The 18,428-nt window shown below is 37.5% G+C and overlaps 3 protein-coding genes across 3 annotated transcripts in view; all 3 read left to right on the top strand.

Annotated features, from left to right (window-relative positions):
* Positions 1 to 14: 14 nt before the first annotated feature.
* On the top strand, positions 15 to 1,557 carry LOC141907759 (uncharacterized). The gene is made up of 2 exons (XM_074797501.1): positions 15 to 995; positions 1,300 to 1,557. Exons 1-2 carry the CDS (start codon positions 15 to 17, stop codon positions 1,555 to 1,557), a joined length of 1,239 nt encoding a protein of 412 aa, XP_074653602.1.
* Positions 1,558 to 3,145: 1,588 nt separating this feature from the next.
* The window catches only part of LOC141907569 (uncharacterized), a 62,402-nt gene continuing 47,119 nt past the window's right edge, over positions 3,146 to 18,428 (top strand). Inside the window, exon 1 of the mRNA XM_074797249.1 lies at positions 3,146 to 3,343. Coding sequence (XP_074653350.1) covers positions 3,239 to 3,343 — 105 coding nt within the window. The 5' untranslated portion in view covers positions 3,146 to 3,238. The remainder of the gene's footprint in view (positions 3,344 to 18,428) is intronic.
* Positions 12,934 to 14,331, top strand: LOC141907677 (uncharacterized). The gene is made up of 4 exons (XM_074797401.1): positions 12,934 to 13,328; positions 13,542 to 13,619; positions 13,712 to 13,974; positions 14,065 to 14,331. Exons 1-4 carry the CDS (start codon positions 13,251 to 13,253, stop codon positions 14,309 to 14,311), a joined length of 666 nt encoding a protein of 221 aa, XP_074653502.1. The 5' UTR covers positions 12,934 to 13,250; the 3' UTR covers positions 14,312 to 14,331.

Here is an 18,428-nt window from a genome sequence, read left to right as displayed (position 1 = left end):
AAAAACGAACTGTCATGCGATGCTGTTGCGATGCTGTCGTCAGTCGAGCTTCGAAAGTATATGACCCATTGGGGTTTTTAGCCCCAGTTCAGATAAGGGCTAAGATCTTTATTCAGGAACTGTGGAAAGAGAAATTCGATTGGGACCACCAACGCATACCCGATGACCTAAAGCTTAAATGGATACATATTGCGACTGATCTTTGCGACGCTTCAGCGATCCACATTTCACGGAAATACTTCGAGGAATCTGACCGTAGATCAGACAACGAGATCCACGCGTTCGGAGATAGTAGCAAGGAAGCCTATGGATCTGTTGTTTACTTACGTAACCTCACCGACACATCCTTAGTGATGGCAAAAACGCGCGTCGCTCCGGTAAAGGAACTTACCATTCCTCAGCTCGAGCTGCTTGCAGCGCTTACTGCTGCCAGGCTTATCACATATGTCTATCGTGCTCTCGCGTCGAAAATAAATATATCTAAAACTATTCTGTGGTCCGACAGCCAAATCGTATTACATTGGATTCATAGCGACAAGAAACTACCTGTTTTTGTATCAAACGGAGTAACTCAAATCAAATCGGTAAATATTGATGAATTCAAGTACTGCCCGACGAAAGATAATCCGGCCGATATTCTCTCTCGTGGAATATGCGCAGCCGACTTGCAGAACTGCGACCTATGGTGGAAGGGACCACATTGGTTAGGCCAATGCGATTGGCCCATTTGCGAACTGTTCGATTCAACAATCCTGTTAACTGAAACGGAATCATTAGACTCCCAAGGAAGCGCAATCGCTTCTCCAGCCCGCCAGAAATTCGGAATCATTAAAGAAGTAAATCCAGCGTTTTATCCCGACTTACCGAAAATGGTCCGGATATGTGCGTACGTTCTCAGATTTGTCTCACTCTTAAGGGTAAATAAACAGGCGACAGGTCAGACTGTCCTGACAGCGACGGACCTGACTGTATCCTCGAGGGCTTCTGTCCAGAAGGTACGAAACAAACTACAGGAATGACTTACTCACAGTGCTGAATACTGTTCGAACTTTATTATATACATAAGTCAGTCACAATACAATTTACATGGGTCATGATTCACAATCTAACAACCTAACTTGAATATAACTAATATTATTCACACATAAATGTATGTACACGGTTGATACACATTCTACAGTGCGCTGAACTGCACTGACACAGACCCTAACAGTTGCCGAGTTTCAAAAATCCGAAAAAGCTATCATTAGATCGGTACAAAAGACATACTTTACAAAGGAATATAATGAACTACTTCAGAAAAAAACAAATTCAACGTTAATCAAACATTTACGCCTCTTCATGGCTAACGATGGAATTGTGCGCGTTGGGGGAAGATTACAGAATGCGCCACTAAATTACAGCACAACCTTCCCGGCTCCTTTGCCGTCGAAATCAAGGTTAACCGAACTCGTTGTATTAGACGCCCACCATAACGTGAAACACGCCGGTTTGGAGTCAACTATGACTAGGTCCGTGAATGTATCGCAATCAAACGGACAGTGCTATGCGTATTGATAGACCGTCAGTAAGAAAGCGGCACAGACACGTGAATATTGAATACATGTTTGTACACTTACAGATATAGGGCTCGGATATGTACTGGCATACCTGTACTGGGATACCCCTCCTTTCTGTAGGTTTGATTATTTCGAAAGTTAGGTTGGGTATGTGGGGCGAAAACCACTTCAATGCGTAGCTAAGATGCTGGCCTATGAGCCGGCGGGATATTTCCCTACTTAGTTACCTAATCGTTGGTGGTAAGCAATATATAATCGGATGGGCTTATACCTTAGGCCTATGTGGTTTGTGAAAATATCCGATCGTGAAACTAAACCACAGACAGGGTTCTGACTATATTTAATGTCTATTTCAACCTGACTTGAGAGCATTCCGGATGGCCTAGCTCGCTTATTTTTGGTAGTACATACCTGATAAAGGTCTTAGTAGAACCAGAAAGGACAAGCAGTCGACCTAAATCATCATAAGCCGAATTAAACGATTTATATACTTTAATTGATGGTGACAAGGCAATTTTGATTCTCACCTGGCCCAATTTTCAATTATTAAAATCATCGTATACGATAGAAATATGTTGGTGAATTGTTGTCCATTTCTTTGATTTAATGTTATTAATTTACAGTAGGCCTACCGGCCCTACACCAAGACGAAATCATTTTGGAAAGCACCATGGTGCCTTCTAAAGCCTCACGGAAAATTATCGTAATAAATGGATTCCGTTTTTAAACCTATATCTAATGCACATAGAACCAAAATCAGTGCGACTTATAATAAAAATAAACTGTCAATTATCATGTGAGTTATCATTTGACATCAACCGAAATCAGTTTTTGTATCGGCTAAAGCCCAACGCACACGGCAAAACATTTGTTTCGCCGAAACAGAAAACGTTTTTCAGAAAACGTTTTTGCTAGTGAAAAACGTTTTTAAGTTCGAAAACACATTATTTGCATTTCGTTCAATTGACAAAATTTCCCATCCCCTGCTGGTGATCCGAATTTAGCGAATTTTCTAATCTTTTGAGCAACGTAAATCGTTTTTATTTTGATTATTTTCCAGTATTTGTTTTTTGCTATACATTTTTCTTATTGGTAAAATAAATTTCAAACGTGAAAAAGTATTCTTGTTCTTGTTCTTGTTCTCGTAGTTCCGGCCTATATGATGTCACCATCAGACCAACCAATGAGTTTGTACGTAATATCACTCATTGTAGTAGGGGGTAGTAGTAACTAAGGGGGATCTTAAAAGGGGTACCCGATAATTATAGGGGGTTCCCCGTAATAAAATAGAGTAGGTATATTATATAGTATTACTGTATTGTTTCGATCTTCACTTAGAGAGTTCAGTCGTGTGGGTGTATAGATGGTCCAATTCTCTAAATTCCGTGTATTCTATTCTCCACGGCCAGAACCAAAAATCAAACTTTTGGGGTTTAATTAAACAACGGCAATAACCGTAGCATGAGTGGAAATTACAGTTGGAAGCTATGATTGTACACGCGCTATGAACAGACCGCTAAGTAGGTATAAATTGCGCCCGAAGCACAATATGGGATTCGAACCTACTCACACTGTATGGCATTAGCTTGACAGTAACGGGTCGAGACGGGAACGTGGATGGCTCATATATATGCCTATATGAAAGATTCCGTTCACAGGCAAACATCAACCAAATTGCGATGATGGCGGCTGCATCCAACTCGACGTTGTTATCTCGCAATCTCTACAGACAGTTCTTTCGTCATTTTAACCGAATGAAAATCATTTTTGGTTATAATAGGAAGGTAGGAGGCCGGAGACCAGGGGGTAAAAAACAGATGGTAAAAGTGCAGATCCGCACTCGTGATTGATGCAATCTGCTGAATGACAGAATCCTGGCTAAAATCTTTCTACTCTAGTGAAGATATCTTAAAATTAACCAATGGCTATGTACTGAATTGCAGATGACATTTTGAATCTGAAACAATGATAGCCTATTTAACGTAATTGATTGAACCGTTTGCGCGGAGAGGTGCGGCCCTGCACTTTTACCGAACAGATCTGTATCTGGCTCTCAGAGTTTTCAAGTGAAAATTTTCCAAACACTAAAACCACAGGGGGGTAAGATTCAAGAATAGGGGACTAGTGGTAAGGATCAGGGTTAGGGTTAGGTTTAGTTCCCTAATCATCATTAATTACTAGGCCTATAGGCCTATACATTACTATCATTATATATCATCATTATCAATTACTAATATTATTACTTAATTGATTACTATCACTACATATATATTGCTATAGTCCCCTATTCTTGAATCGCACCGGTATTTCCGTGATATTTTGAATTTATTCGCAGTTCATATTTAGCGCCATTCTCGCGAGATTATCAACAACCCGGAAATAAAATCAAAGCCCATCGCCAAACCGAAAGTTGGGACAGTCACGTGACATTCTGATGATGTCATCACATTTAAAACTTTAACATGAAAAGTTAACATATTCACAGACCGATATCAATTGTCAGATTATGGTTCATATGAAATTAATAACTTATAAAGAATAAATTATGATCAAATATATAATTCATAGACAAAAAATGCATTTGAATGTAAGTTATCCTCAAATATTTTTCGTATCATAGTTTCCATCTTAGATGCTTCAGGTTTGCATTCAGTCAAATAAGAAGCGTTAAGTCACGTGACTGTCCCAACTTTCTGGCTGGCACGACTTGAACTGCGTTTCATCCCTTGTGATTTTATATAGTAAAGCGTGACGACCGTCTGATGATGATCCTTAATGACCAATTGTTTATCGGAACTTTATAGCGGATAAATAAACAATATAAACACAAGGTATTTCCATGATATTTTGAATTTATTCGCAGTTCATATTTAGCGCCATTCTCGCGAGATTATCAACAACCCGGAAATAAAATCCAAGCCCATCACCAAACCCCTGTGACTAAAACAATTTAAAAGGCGTAAATGAAAGAAGGGTTTAACACAATTTAAAAGGCGTAAGTGAAAGAAGGGTTTGATATATGATCATAGCAATTTACAGAACTAAAATCGGCCAAGCTTTTCAAAAGTTCTGAAGGAATTTGTCGGCTGAAAATCGCTTTGGAATGCACGGGCCATGAGCATAGGCACTTGAATAGGGCCTATGGGCTTTGACCTTGTTGGTGTAGGCACTTGCACAAGTCGCAACAAACGAGCGACTCGCGGTAATAAAAATCATTCCCAACAATATCGCTGATTTTTTGACAGTCTCTGGAGTCTTACAATTCAAAATCACACTGAAATCGCGTTTTTCAACGTAGGCCTAAATCTACGAGATTTTGTATGCGCATGCGCGTAATTATAATTTTGCACACGGTTCTTGAATTTTTTGGATACGACGAAAATTGACAAATCGGCAACAATTTCGGTAAAAAGGTGAGTTTCATGTCTTTTATTTCATATAAAAGGAGTGCCAAGATGCTTTTGAGAATATTCCAGACGCAAAATTTGACTTGTTAGCCCACTTGGGACTTTAGTCCCAGCGGGCTATTGCGTTCACTTTTCGTCCGTCCGTCCGTAGACGGAATCCAGTTATTTTGGGAAGTTTTGAAGACGCTTCAAGGTAATGTCTTGATATTTGGGTTACACATGTATCTACCCTAGACACATCTTCAGCCCAAAAACTGGCCCTGTCAGAATCAAGATGGCCGACTGGCAGCCATTGTTGTTCACCAAAATCAGCACTTTTTACACATTTTTGAACTTTTTGAGGGAAATTTTGAAGACGCTTCAATCATTTACCTTGATCTTTCGGATATATGTGAATCCCCCCAGGGCCCATCAACATAACAAAAATTGGGTCGGTCGGACTCAAGATGGCCGTCCTATGACCTTTTTAGTGCCCAAAAATGTTAATTTTGGCCAGAATTCTGAGTCCTGTAGCTTCCTACTGGTTTGCCATTTCTCATTACAATTTGTGATGGGTATTCTTTGGAAAGGGATGTTTTATACCTGAGACAGGTATTTTTCATCGGCCAATTATGACGCAATTGGCGGCCATCTTGGGGTCACCAGTACTCATTCATAAGTTGGAAAAAGTTTTTCCACATTATATTGATACCTAAGCGTATTTTGATACCACAATCAATTAGAAAGTTGTAGCCCATAACGTGTTCTATGATTGTGGTGAGTTTCAAGGTAATTGGATTTCGCATATGGCCACCAGGGGGCGTTGAATAATACAATATCTTAGCATTTCTTTATTATATTCGTATCAATGCATATTTTGTAACCACAATCAATCGGAAAGTTGTAGCTCATGACATCATCTATGATTTTTGCGAGTTTTAAGGACATAAGTTTTTCTATATGGTCACCAGGGGGCGTTGAATAGTAGAATAACTTAGTATTTCCTTATTATATTGGTACCTAGGCATATTTTGTTACCATGATCAATTGCAAAGTTGTAGTTCGTGACATATTCTATGATTGTGGTGAGTTTCGAGGTCATTGGGTTTTGAATATGGTCACCAGGGGGCGTTGAATAGTAGAATGACTTAGTATTTCCATATTAAATTGGTAACGAGGCATATTTTGTTATCACAATCAATTACAAAATCGTAGCTGCTGACATGTTCTATGATTTTGGTGAGTTTCAAGGTCATTGTATTCTGTATATGGTCACCAGGGGGCGTTGAATATTGAAATTGTTAGATTGTTGAGCATTTGAAACCACTTCCCAAGTGGGCATGGTGTCCCTGGACCCCTAGTTTTTAGTTAAAAAACATCGTTTTGGGGTGCATCCTTCAACTCAATCAAGTTTTATGGAGGCCGCCATCATCGATGTCTCAAGAGAGGAAGCCAATATGGCGGCTCTTCACGTAAATTTCGTCAATTATGACGATCGAATTTCTCGATAAGAAAAATGATTTAAGCATTCATTCTTATTCTTTATTGGTATATGACTAAGGGGTCATTATCTATAGGCCTAATTGATGTCTCATTTGTGTATTTTCATGTTAGTAAACATATTTTTTTGCTTGGAATATTGTTTACTAACCGCCTGCTCATGCATAGCCTAATTAGTTCACGTGATCACAGAGCGATGCCCTGATTGCTTCTCTACAATAACATAAGCACGTGGCTAAACACATGTCAATGTTTACATGCTTTCTTCTGTCAAAATAGTAGGCATTTGAACTTATATTTCACATTGTGTTAATTTTGTTGTGACACAAGCATGTCCACTGTAATTTTAATATCTCATTCTTTGGCCTCTTTTGACTACATGAGACATTTTTACAATTACCTCCCCATTGAATAATGAATCTGAATATTGGAAAAAATACAAAGAATGAGGAATGTCATTTTTATTTGAATTTTCTTATTTTTTATATCATCTGCTTATACAATTTTGTTTTTCTTTATAGAATTCATTATCATGGCACAGCGACTACGTGATCTGATAGAGTCGTATAAGAATGACTATGATCCTGGTACTGGTCGACTCAGCCACACGTCTGTTCGTCTTGGACTAGTGTTCTATCTTCATAGCCTGAATAAGACAGCAAAGCAATTCAAATCAACTGGTGGAAAAGTTAGGAATTTATCACAGGATTTCAGCCATTGTAATTTTGATGCTCTGTGTAAACTTATACGGCGAAAAGTTCTGGACCTTGAAAGTTTAAAGAAACAAATCGACAGAAATTGGAACTCTATTTCAAAGTTTCTGGATGAAGACTGCCCGTGTCCATTCCAGTCTTTGGATTTAAGTGCAACCAGATCTGAAACATCTCAATGGTCATGATTGACAGAAAATCTCTCTGGGTCTCAGTTATCAGAAGGCCTAGCCGCAGATTTTTTCCAATCATCAGGACTTATTTCCACGCCATTGTCTACGTCGACGACATCTAAGCGATTGTTAAACCATGATGTGTACTCACCATCACCGAAAAGTTAAGAGCTGATTGTTCGAGTTGTTGTCATCGCCGAGGAGCTGTTAAAAAGATATGTAAATCGAACTGAAATTACCGGAGAACATTATCAGAATTAAAGTCGATTACATCATTTACTGCCACCAAAGCTCAATTAGTTCAAGTTGTGGCTCAGCTCGAAGAAAAATTAGAGATGAAATTGCTAGAACTGAATTTTAATCTTCATCCCTTGGATGGCTTATCGCATAAAACTATCACAGTTCTCAAGAACATTGACACAAGTTATAACGTCGTTGGAAAAACTATTCGGTAGTAGTTGTAAGGTTGTGAATGTTATTATTGCATTAAACAAAATAAGGTTTAAAGATGGCAAAGGAGATCCGGCTGGTTTCAAACTTTTTATGAAATGTGAAAATATAGCGTTTGGTATGATCGTCTGTTACGTGGGTAACTGGTTCCACGTCTTATTCCACTTATGTGGAGTGTACTTTTACTTGCACAAAAAATTACTTCATTACCTGAAGTATGCCTGTAACAACAATACAACATTTAAAACTGCACTGATTGAGGATTTAATGAACGATCACATAATTATTCATCTACAGGTGCTGGGACTGTTAGGAAAGGTCGTAACTGGGCCGTGGATGCGAAAATTGTATGCTAATCGAAAGAAACTCAGTAACCTGGAGATGGTGCCGTATCTGAAACACTGCGTCGAAAATTTGAAATCATTAAATGAGCTACCTTTAGATTTGTTATCAGCCGAAAGCGATATATTTGGTGAGGAATTACCAGTAGATGAAATTTTCCAATGTCTTCAAGTCATCCCGCCTCAGGCTGATGAATTCTTTGATGTTTGTAAGTCGCTTACATCCGGATATATATATGTTTTGGAGAATCAGTTGCGCAGATACTTAGTTGGGGATTTATCATCTCCTACTGCAAGTATGTTATTGCAGACAAGCTCTGCACCAGTGCATAATATGTTTGCAGAAAGAATTATGGGGACTGTAGACTCACTCTGCCGCCATGCGCCCAATGCTCAGAGTGGGTTTGTCGATGGGACTGTAAAAAGTAAACGGAACAATACTCTTCAGTGGCTTAACACCAAACCGGCAAATATCCAGGAGCAAATAGTCAGATTTGCCATCACTCGTGGACGTAATATAAGAAATCTCCGGAAACTTCAATCGGATAAAATTACTATCGAAAAAGAAAAGTGAATTAAGGCAAAGCAACAGAAAAAAGACACACGTGAACGTAACCGTGTTACGAGACAATTCGAGGCAGTCTTAGTTTCTAAGGAACTTGTCGATGGTACTGATGAACAAATTCGTTCAATTATCAATGATCCATCTATACTGAAAGATAAATATATCGATCATTTATGGACTGAGGATGATTACCATGAGTGTGTCTATCATGGGAAAATCTTAAATGTGAAATCGCATAAAATAAACAAAATTGATGTACCCGAATACACTATTGCCTATTGGTCAGATAATGAAAAGGAGGAGGCATCCGTTGACTACAAACTCTTGGTTTCGGAGATCCTTACAGACTTGTATTTTGGTGACTTGGTGTTAATTCAGTAAGGTATAAAATATGTTTATCTGTTTAAAATGCCTTAACATTAATTCTCCTTCAAAAAACATGAAGTTTGATACCTCACATGGCTATGTTTGGTTAACTAGAGTTGAATCGGAAATCCAATATGGCCGACTTAATGATATCCAATATGGCCGCCTAAAAAAATTAAAACTGTTTCTTTTACGATTTTACCCCAATATCTGCAGTTAGTAATAACACAATGATATTTCCCTAACCATCAGTAAGCAATAACATGCTTTAACCATTCTAGAAATTAGAATAATATACTGTGCTGTTCTGATACCAGTGCGATTTGTCAAAGGTCAAGGTCACTATGACCTTCATAAAGGTCGCACAATTCCAAAAACTTTGATTTATCATATAAGGACATATTATCCATCCATGGTGAAAATTTCAGGCTGATACCATGACTAAGAGAGAAAATATGGCTGTTTTAACAAGGAAAACATCTAAAAAAATCACAGTTTTTCGAACTATTGTCTAAGTTAATTCAAATACATAAATCGGCTAATCTTTCAACACTTAAATATAAATATCTCCACTTCTAGATAAGATAGAAAGGTAATTTAAAAAGCGTGTGATTTTTCTTTCTTAGTTCTATCCATCTATCATGTTTTAAAAGCTCTAGCAATGATTTGAAATTTTTGTTCAAGTGCCTGGTTGGTGCGGTAAAAATGATAAAATTTACCGTAATCTACGATAAAACACCACCGGGGTTGCCATCTTAATCATCCATGATGCAACTGTTTTACCCATGATCCAATGCGCACCCCTCGTTAGCTATATCCATAAAAAATTCAAATAGCTTCAATCTGAAAGAAAGCTTGTTGGAATGGGGAGGGCTCAAATAACAATATGCTTTTTAAATTTTTGAATTATCTTCGGTAGTTTTCGAGATATCGCAAATTGAAGTTGGAAAATTTGAGTGAAAAGTGTCTTCATGTTTCAATACACAAAAACTGTGATCTAAGAAGGCAATATTTCATGTAAAAACAAACTTCAATATCTCTTAAACTAAAAGAGATAGACTAGAAATTTAAAGAGCAATACACTCATAGCACTTTCAGGTGACAGTTGAAAGACCCAAAATTTTCATCTGATTCCAAATGCCTATTGTTTCCATGGAAACCAGCCAAAAAATGTTAAAATAATGAAAATATCGATGTTAGATCAAAAGTTATGATGTAGAAAGGGGATAGAATAACTAGTTATCAATAGTTAATGTTTGCCCTAAGTTTATCTAGGAATATCTATGATTATACAGATTATTATTATTAGGTTTCCATGGTAACGGCAAGAAAAAAATGTGAAATATTGAGAAATATTGATATGATTTCAGGTGAAATTATTTTTTTCACTACATAATTTTTGAAATGAATCAAACATGATTGTCAAGGCCTGTCAGTTAGGTCTATAGCCATAGGCTCCTATTGCAAATTGATTTAAATATACCAATTTTATATATTATTTGCTAAATGAATTTAGGTAAAGAATAGCAGAAAATCAGGTTTGGCCTAGCTCAAAACGCTGAAATTTGAAATATATTCATGATATCATAATAAAATCAATCAGTTTAGAAACATAAACCAAGCAATAGTAATAATACTACTAATAATAACTAAATAATAATCCATTTGTTTTGTTTTGAGCTAAATTTCAACAATATTTTATAGGCCTATATATTTCAATTTTGCTGCTTTTGGAAAATCCCCTCGGGAGCCTCGCGCCTCTATTTTGCCCGTCATAAGCCTCAATTCATCCCATTAGATGCCTCCCTCTTTCAACAGCCACTTTACCGACGGGAGCGAAGTGGCGGTCCGCGCGCAAAAAAAAAATTTGCCGATCATTTCGCTAAATCTGTCCTAATATTCAGAAATATAGTGATGAATAATTATGAATCGGAAAATAAATACAATAATTCACTGCTAGACCGATGAATAATTGTTGAATATTGATCTCATCACGAGCAGTGCGGCGCGTCGTCATTCAATAACAAGTGCTGCCGCCATTTTGTATCGCTCACTTCAACGCAAAACTTAGACATCGACTTTTCCGGCAGCGATCGCTCAGCCCCGACACGAAATAAAATCATGCGGTCTTCAGTATTTGAATTTTAATGATGATTCGTCGCTTATTCCGGGTCCTAAGCTGACGAATTTTGCTCTTGAAAAAGGGTATTTTTCGATTTCTATTTTCTTCGACTTAAATGCGGATTTATACACTAAACCAACACCCAAGTGATAAAGATCGATCTTATTGGTTGATTCCAAAAGATTTTAGCTCATTTGCATTGATAGACAGGTTTTATGAATGATTTTACTACGCGATGTCAAAACACGTAGTAGAAACGCGCATCACACTTTTCCTAATCAATAATGGTTGTCACAATCGATAGTGGCGCCCCGCACGGACATGAACGTACCTACCCTCGTTTAACTATAAGCATTACGGAGAAAGGAGTGTTTCCAGCCTTTCTGTATAGTATAGTTAAACGACGGGCGCGCGTTGCATCATGGGTAAATTCATTATAAAACATGGCGGATTATCGAAGTCAGGAATAACATATCGCTGGCGAATTACCAAATATTTATTATTTATCAAAGCCCATATTCAAGTGCCTGTGCCATGAGGTAGGGATTTCAGGTCACGTGATCAAAATGTGTCATAGGGATTTCAGGTCACGTGATCAAAATGTGTCATAATTAGCGTTTTCCTCGCTTCAAATTTTTATTCACTCACAAAAAACGGCGCTATTGCATTTTCGTACCCCCCTCCCAAAAATTTTTATTTCAGCATATTTATTATCAGGGAGGTCTAGGGATTCAAAATCAGTAACTTTTGACCCAAAAAACTTACTTTTTCTCGGTTAGAATTTTGTTATTTTGGGCCCTAAATCGCGTGTAAAGTAGCCGACTCGCGACGTCAAACAACGCCATATTGGATGTCAATCAAAGTTTCTAAACCTCCACTGAAATGTCATGACATTAAAACTTTGCAAAAACCATGTTTTCAAACATAACCATCTCTGAAAATGACGCGTATGTTTGCATTATTTTCATACTTAGCTATTGATTTAAAGATGTTCTGATGAAGAAAAGTTATATGCTCAAAAACGAAATTTTGTCAATTCAATTAAATTTATTGAGATATATTTATTCAGATGTTTTAAGGTGGTAATTAGTGCGGAAACATGGCCGACCCATCGGTTTGAATCGAGGAAATCGGCCCCAAATTATCAGAATTTTGGCTTGGAAAAAAATTTTTTTTTTGTCAAAAGTGATTTATTTTGACTCTACCGACCTCCCTGATTAATAATATACAGAAATAAACATTTTTGGGAGGGGGTACGAAACTGCAATAGCACCCAAAAAACGCATTTTATATTTGATTGAAACCAAACTTGCTCAGTATGCTCAATTTACCGGTTATTTGTTGTGGTGTAAATTTCATGAGTGTATCCAGAGCTGCCAACCGTTCTGATTTTTCCGTAACAGTTCCGGAAAATCGTGACAAAATACGGGGTTCCGTTTTTTGAAAAATCATTACGGATATTTTCACCAGAGAGTACGGAAAAAATTGATATATTACGGATTGACAAAATGTCTTTTTAAAGCAATTTACTTCGTTTTTCCTGATTTTCTCTCAATCAAACTTGTAAGTTGAGGGGGGAGTTTGGCCCGATGATCGACGATCTTCATTTGTTCATCCCCGAGGACCCCGCCGGTCCTTATCTAATTTCTCTTACACCGTACTAGTGCGCCACCTTCATTGAAGTGAAGATGGCGCACTAGTACGGTGTCAGAAGTTTGTTGACAAAATGGCGACCGGCCTTTTGATTTCGGTAGGATCTGATTCAGAATCGTCTGATTCTGATGTTTCGGAGCTGAATACTAAAGCGGCTTGCCCTGCAAAGAAAAAGCGTAGAATGCAAAAGTTTCGGGAGGAATATTCAATGAAATATCCGTGTATTGAGAAGAGTAGTAAGTCCAAACATCATGCCTTCTGCGCCTACTGTAAAAGCGATTTTACGGTAGCCTACGGTGGCGTCGACGATATCAAAGCAGGAGCAGTGGACTGCCTTGAAATCTTTTTTCGATGCTGAATGTAGTGATGGTGAAAATGATGGTGAGGATTATGAAGATGAACTTGGTACTGAATCGTCTGGTTCTATGAAGAAAACACTGAAATCTTTCTTCAGCAGGCGCACGGCTAAATTATATACTGCCTTTGTCATGAAAGCTGTAGAGGTAATTATAATCTTTCAAATATTTTTTACGTAGCCTAATCCTTAATACAGATTAATACATTCTAGGGTTATTGATGTGGTTTTTTGTCTCAAGACTTCTTGCTATATTAAGCTGTATTCATTTGTCTATAATTAATGTGGTGAATATACTGTGGACTTATTAAATGACAACTTCATGTATCGTAAAACAGTATTCTTAATTCATGTTTTGTAGATTTTTGAGACTACTAACTCGACTTTGCAGAGTGAAAATTCTCAAATCCACAAAGTGAGAAGAGTGATCGAAAAACTGGTGACTACCTTGATACAAAGAATTTGCAAGCCATCTTAATAGTCTTTGCTGTGGCAGGCTTATGTTTGTGTGTGCATTTCTAATCTTCACAGGTGGCTGACATATCATTGAGAGGGACCACAAAATTTAGAGATATGAAGTACTTCATTGATCGATTCCCCTGTCTTCGAGACAACTTTGATCTCGATGTCATTGAGGCTGAATTCAATGATTATCAAACCTTGAAGGAAGAAGATCTCCCATTAGATCTGTTCATAATTCCGTCTGCTACTGAAATGAAGGATCCTGTTCATAGACCAGCCGAAGAACAGTGGAAACTGATGGCACAGCTTATTGATTGTACTGGATCTCAAAGGTACATAGGCTCATTCCTGTCTAGTGTAACACTTTATGTCATATATATTAGATTCTTATCAATGAGCATCTTGTCTGTCATCTTTTTTAGATTTAATGTGCTTCCCAGACTCATGATGATAATTCTTCTGATACCAGTGGCCAATGCCTGCTGTGAACGCGTGTTCAGTACCGTCCGTAAAAATAAGACAGATTTTCGTTCTTGCCTTGCTCCAGATACTCTGGAGGCACTGATGCTTTTGAAGTCACGTGGTGGGATATGCCATTTGAATAATCATAGTGAAACTTTATTAAGAAAATGCAAATCTACAACCAGGTTGTCATTAAAAAATCATTAATCGCAACACACTGGCATTATCTAGTGCCTGATCATAAATTTAGTATTATAATTGTTACTGCTATGTTATGTTATGTTTTATTTTAGTTTATCAACAAACAAAAGTTTTGTTGTGTTTTTCTACTGTGACTGTTAATTTTAGTTAATTGTGATCTCGACAATCAATAATATTTCTGTTACTGAAGTATTTCAATATATTTTTATATATTTTAATAGAATTTGTTCTATTATGAATAACGTTCTATGTGTTAATTGTAATACAGACTTTTGATAACTTAATACTGACTTTTTAAGCGTTTTCTGTTTTGAAAATTTGGGACTACTGGAAAATTTTTGAAAATACTGATAAATCTGGACATGTGTTCAGCCAAAGATGAAATCAAGGTTGGCAGCTCTGTGTATCTTGCGTAGTTACGGAGAAATAAATCGTAGTTCAGTGCGCATCGCCGGATTTCTAGGAAACAAAATGGCGGCCATGTTGATTGACTGATTATTTGACCTCCGAACATTTTAAAAATATTTCTCGCCTATAACGTAGTGGTGCGTACTTTTTTGCCCGGCCGTGTTTTTGCTATTTTCAAGCGATGAACGTATTTCAATGCTTCAATATGCGAAAATTATAATAATTGACAAAAAGTACACCCATACGTTTTAAAATTGAATACTTTATTAATCATTTTCTGTAATTACTTTTATGATTGATTAGGCCTATAGTAGTCTTTCGCGGATTTTGACCTAAAGTTGGCGAGGTGCTTAAAATTGTTTACATCCGGGTCACTTCCGGCTCCACACCGGCTGCCAGCTGATCAATTAAAACACTTCCTGGTTTTTTTTGCTACTCTAAATGGCAATTTAGCAACTAAAACGACAATGTTACTCAATAAATTCATTCTTTAGTAAGAAATCGGCCAAATATAAGTCAAGTAATGGATATCGAATGGCAAATTTTTTAGTATTTTCCACCAGAATCCAGGCCTTGTCTTGCTCAAATTTTTTCCCAACCAAAAATATACTTTTCCCAATCTCCTTTGCCTAATAAGTTGAAATATTCATCTTCACAGTTAAAGGAAATGCTCCTGAGCTCCTGAAATAAATATTTAGTTATTTGTCTTTCCTTTTTAGCCCACTTGGGACTTAAGTCCCAGCGGGCTATTGCGTTCACTTTTCGTCCGTCCGTTCGTAGACGGAATCCAGTTATTTTGGGAAGTTTTGAAGACGCTTCAATGTAATGTCTTGATATTTGGGTTACAAATGTTTCTACCCTAGACACATCTTCAGCCCAAAAACTGGCCCTGTCAGAATCAAGATGGCCGACTGGCAGCCATTGTTGTTCGCCAAAATCAACACTTTTTTGACGCCTTATAAAACGTTACCATTATGAAACCTAAACAATGTTAACCATTCAGCGTCATTTTACAAACGACAGTCGTAAATCTATGTGCAAAACGTCACAGGTCTATGTGCACACAAACAAGCTATCTGGCAAAATATTATTGATGAAGATGTAGAATGGCTTCCTGTGATTATATAATGACCTATATTTGAACGTCGAAATGTTATATTGCATTGAATATCATTAGAAGAAGTTTTGTAATAGTAAAGGATGTATGATTATATCAGAAGCGGCAGGCATAAATAGAAATGATAAGTAAATCGGATTATTCGGTTAAATGGCGGATGTATACACGATTTGGAAGTCTGATATAAAAGTCAGACCCTGACGTGGGCATGCCGGTGGAATGACGAAGCTATCTACGATGTGTGTAGGGCCGGCGTGAATTTCATCAGCGGCTACAAGCGGTCAATATGAAAATGTGTAAACATATAATTTCAATATTCAAACGTTTTAGAAAATATGTTTGATATTAGGAGTATGCAGGTTTCGTGAGATTAGCAATTTATAATAGCATAGCTGTCATATACTGCTCCGCGTCCTCTGATGGCATGTGTATTAGGTGACAATTCAATTCAATTCTTTATTGATCCTTATTACATTGAAATTCCGGGATAAAATTCCCAAATTCAATAAATACAAATTTTAAAATAAATTAATACAACATACATGACACACGGGTAATTCATACAGAACAACATAAGCATGTTATTTTAAATGACAATGTCTACTTCAACCCACCCAGACTCAAGACTCTAGGATATCGAGTGAGAGCCAAACCCGTGGCCCGGGGACCGGGCCGGCTGGCTAGGCCACACGATATGCTCGAAGTCATGATGAAGCAGACATCAGAAGAGCTCTTTCTTCATCCATGGAGGCAATGAAGTTGCAGACCAGCTTAGAGGCATAAGTAAATGAAGTCGGTCGCAAGTTCGGGATCAATTATTGAGAATTTTCAATAAAAAAATTTAAACCACTACTAGAGTCGAAGACCTGTATCATCTACCCAATCGCCAAATCTCATCATTCCCCAAATTTCTTAAAACTTCGATTTCAAATTTGCAATTCCACATTAGCTTAGCCCAGAAATTCTACATTTTTTTCGTCAAATAATTATAAGGCGTCAAATAATTTTCTAAAATTAATTTTCTTGTTTCACTTTTTGAAGACGCTTTGATCAATTACCTTGATCTTTCGGATGTATGTGAATCCCCCCAGGGCCCATCAGCATGACAAAAATTGGGTTGATCGGACTCAAGATGACCGTCCTATGACCTTTTTAGTGCCCAAAAATGTCAATTTTGGCCCGAATTCTCAGTCCTGTAGCTCCCTACTGGTTTGCCATTTCTCATTGCAATTTGTGATGGGTATTCTTTGAAAAGGGATGTTTTATACCTGAGACAGGTATTTTTGATCAGCCAATTATGACGCAATTAGCGGCCATCTTGGTGTCATCAGTACTCATTCGTAGGAGGGAAAAAGTTTTTCCACATTATATTGATACCTAAGCGTATTTTGATACCACAATCAATTAGAAAGTTGTAGCTCATAACATGTTCTATGATTGTGGTGAGTTTCAAGGTCATTGGTTTTTTGTATATGGCCACCAGGGGGCATTGAATAATACAATATCTTAGTATTTCTATATTATATTCGTATCAATGCATAATTTGTAACCATAATCAATTGCAAACTTGTAGTTCATGACATCATCTATGATTGTGGCAAGTTTTAAGGCCATTAGTTATTCTATTTGGTCACCAGGGGGCGCTGAATAGTAGAATAAATTAGTATTTCCATATTAAATTGGTAACAAGGCATATTTTGTTATCACAATCAATTACAAAATCGTAGCTGCTGACATGTTCTATGATTGTGGTGAGTTTCAAGGTCATCGGTTTTTGCATATGGTCACCAGGGGGCGTTGAATATTGAAATTGTTAGATTGTTGAGCATTTGGAACCACTTCCCAAGTGGGCATGGTGTCCCTGGACCCCTAGTTACTTCAAACGGTCCAAAGTAATCCACACCTGTATGTGTGAAGGGTGGGTCTACAGCTTATCTTTCAGGTGGTAGGTTTGCCATTTTTTGCTCATTACATCTTCCTTTATATTTGATACAATTAACGCACGATGACATTAGTTTTCTTAGAATACTGTTGGCTCCTATGACCCAATAGTTCTGCCGTAAATGCGATAGAACTGCATTCTTTCCCAGATGTCCGACAGTATGCATATGAGTGTGTCGAATTAATTTCTCTGCCAGAGTCGACAACTTAGGAACTAATAATAGGATGTTTCGCATCATAAGGTATTTGTGCATTTTCCAATCTGCCTCCAACCCCTATCAGACCATTTTCAACGAACGGATCAAACTTATAGAGTGGGCTCGACCTTTTAACGGTTTTGCCGCTAGCCAGACGATTGAACTCTTCGCTCAAGTAGTGCTGTTGCTCGCTATGAAGTAGTAGTATAATTCCTATACACTCAGCTTTTTTCAGAGATTCTAAATTCAAGGTTATGAAGTTTTTCCCTTCTTGAGAACGTTTCAGGATCTTTTCTACTTCAGAACGACGTTCAGTTTCTACTGGTGTATCGATACAAAGACCAATATCGATCCGTTTTCGTTCAGTGGCTTTCCAGCGAAGGAAATCCTTTACTCGAATGAAATGAGCGACAAAACGTCTTAGTTTTTCCCATTCTGAACAATAGCTCATAAGTTTTCC

Source organism: Tubulanus polymorphus, chromosome 6, assembly GCF_964204645.1.
Source record: "Tubulanus polymorphus chromosome 6, tnTubPoly1.2, whole genome shotgun sequence".
Taxonomy (NCBI): Eukaryota; Metazoa; Nemertea; class Palaeonemertea; order Tubulaniformes; family Tubulanidae; genus Tubulanus; species Tubulanus polymorphus.
The sequence above is the reverse complement of the archived record's forward strand: the minus strand, read 5'-3'. Positions and strand labels throughout refer to the sequence as shown.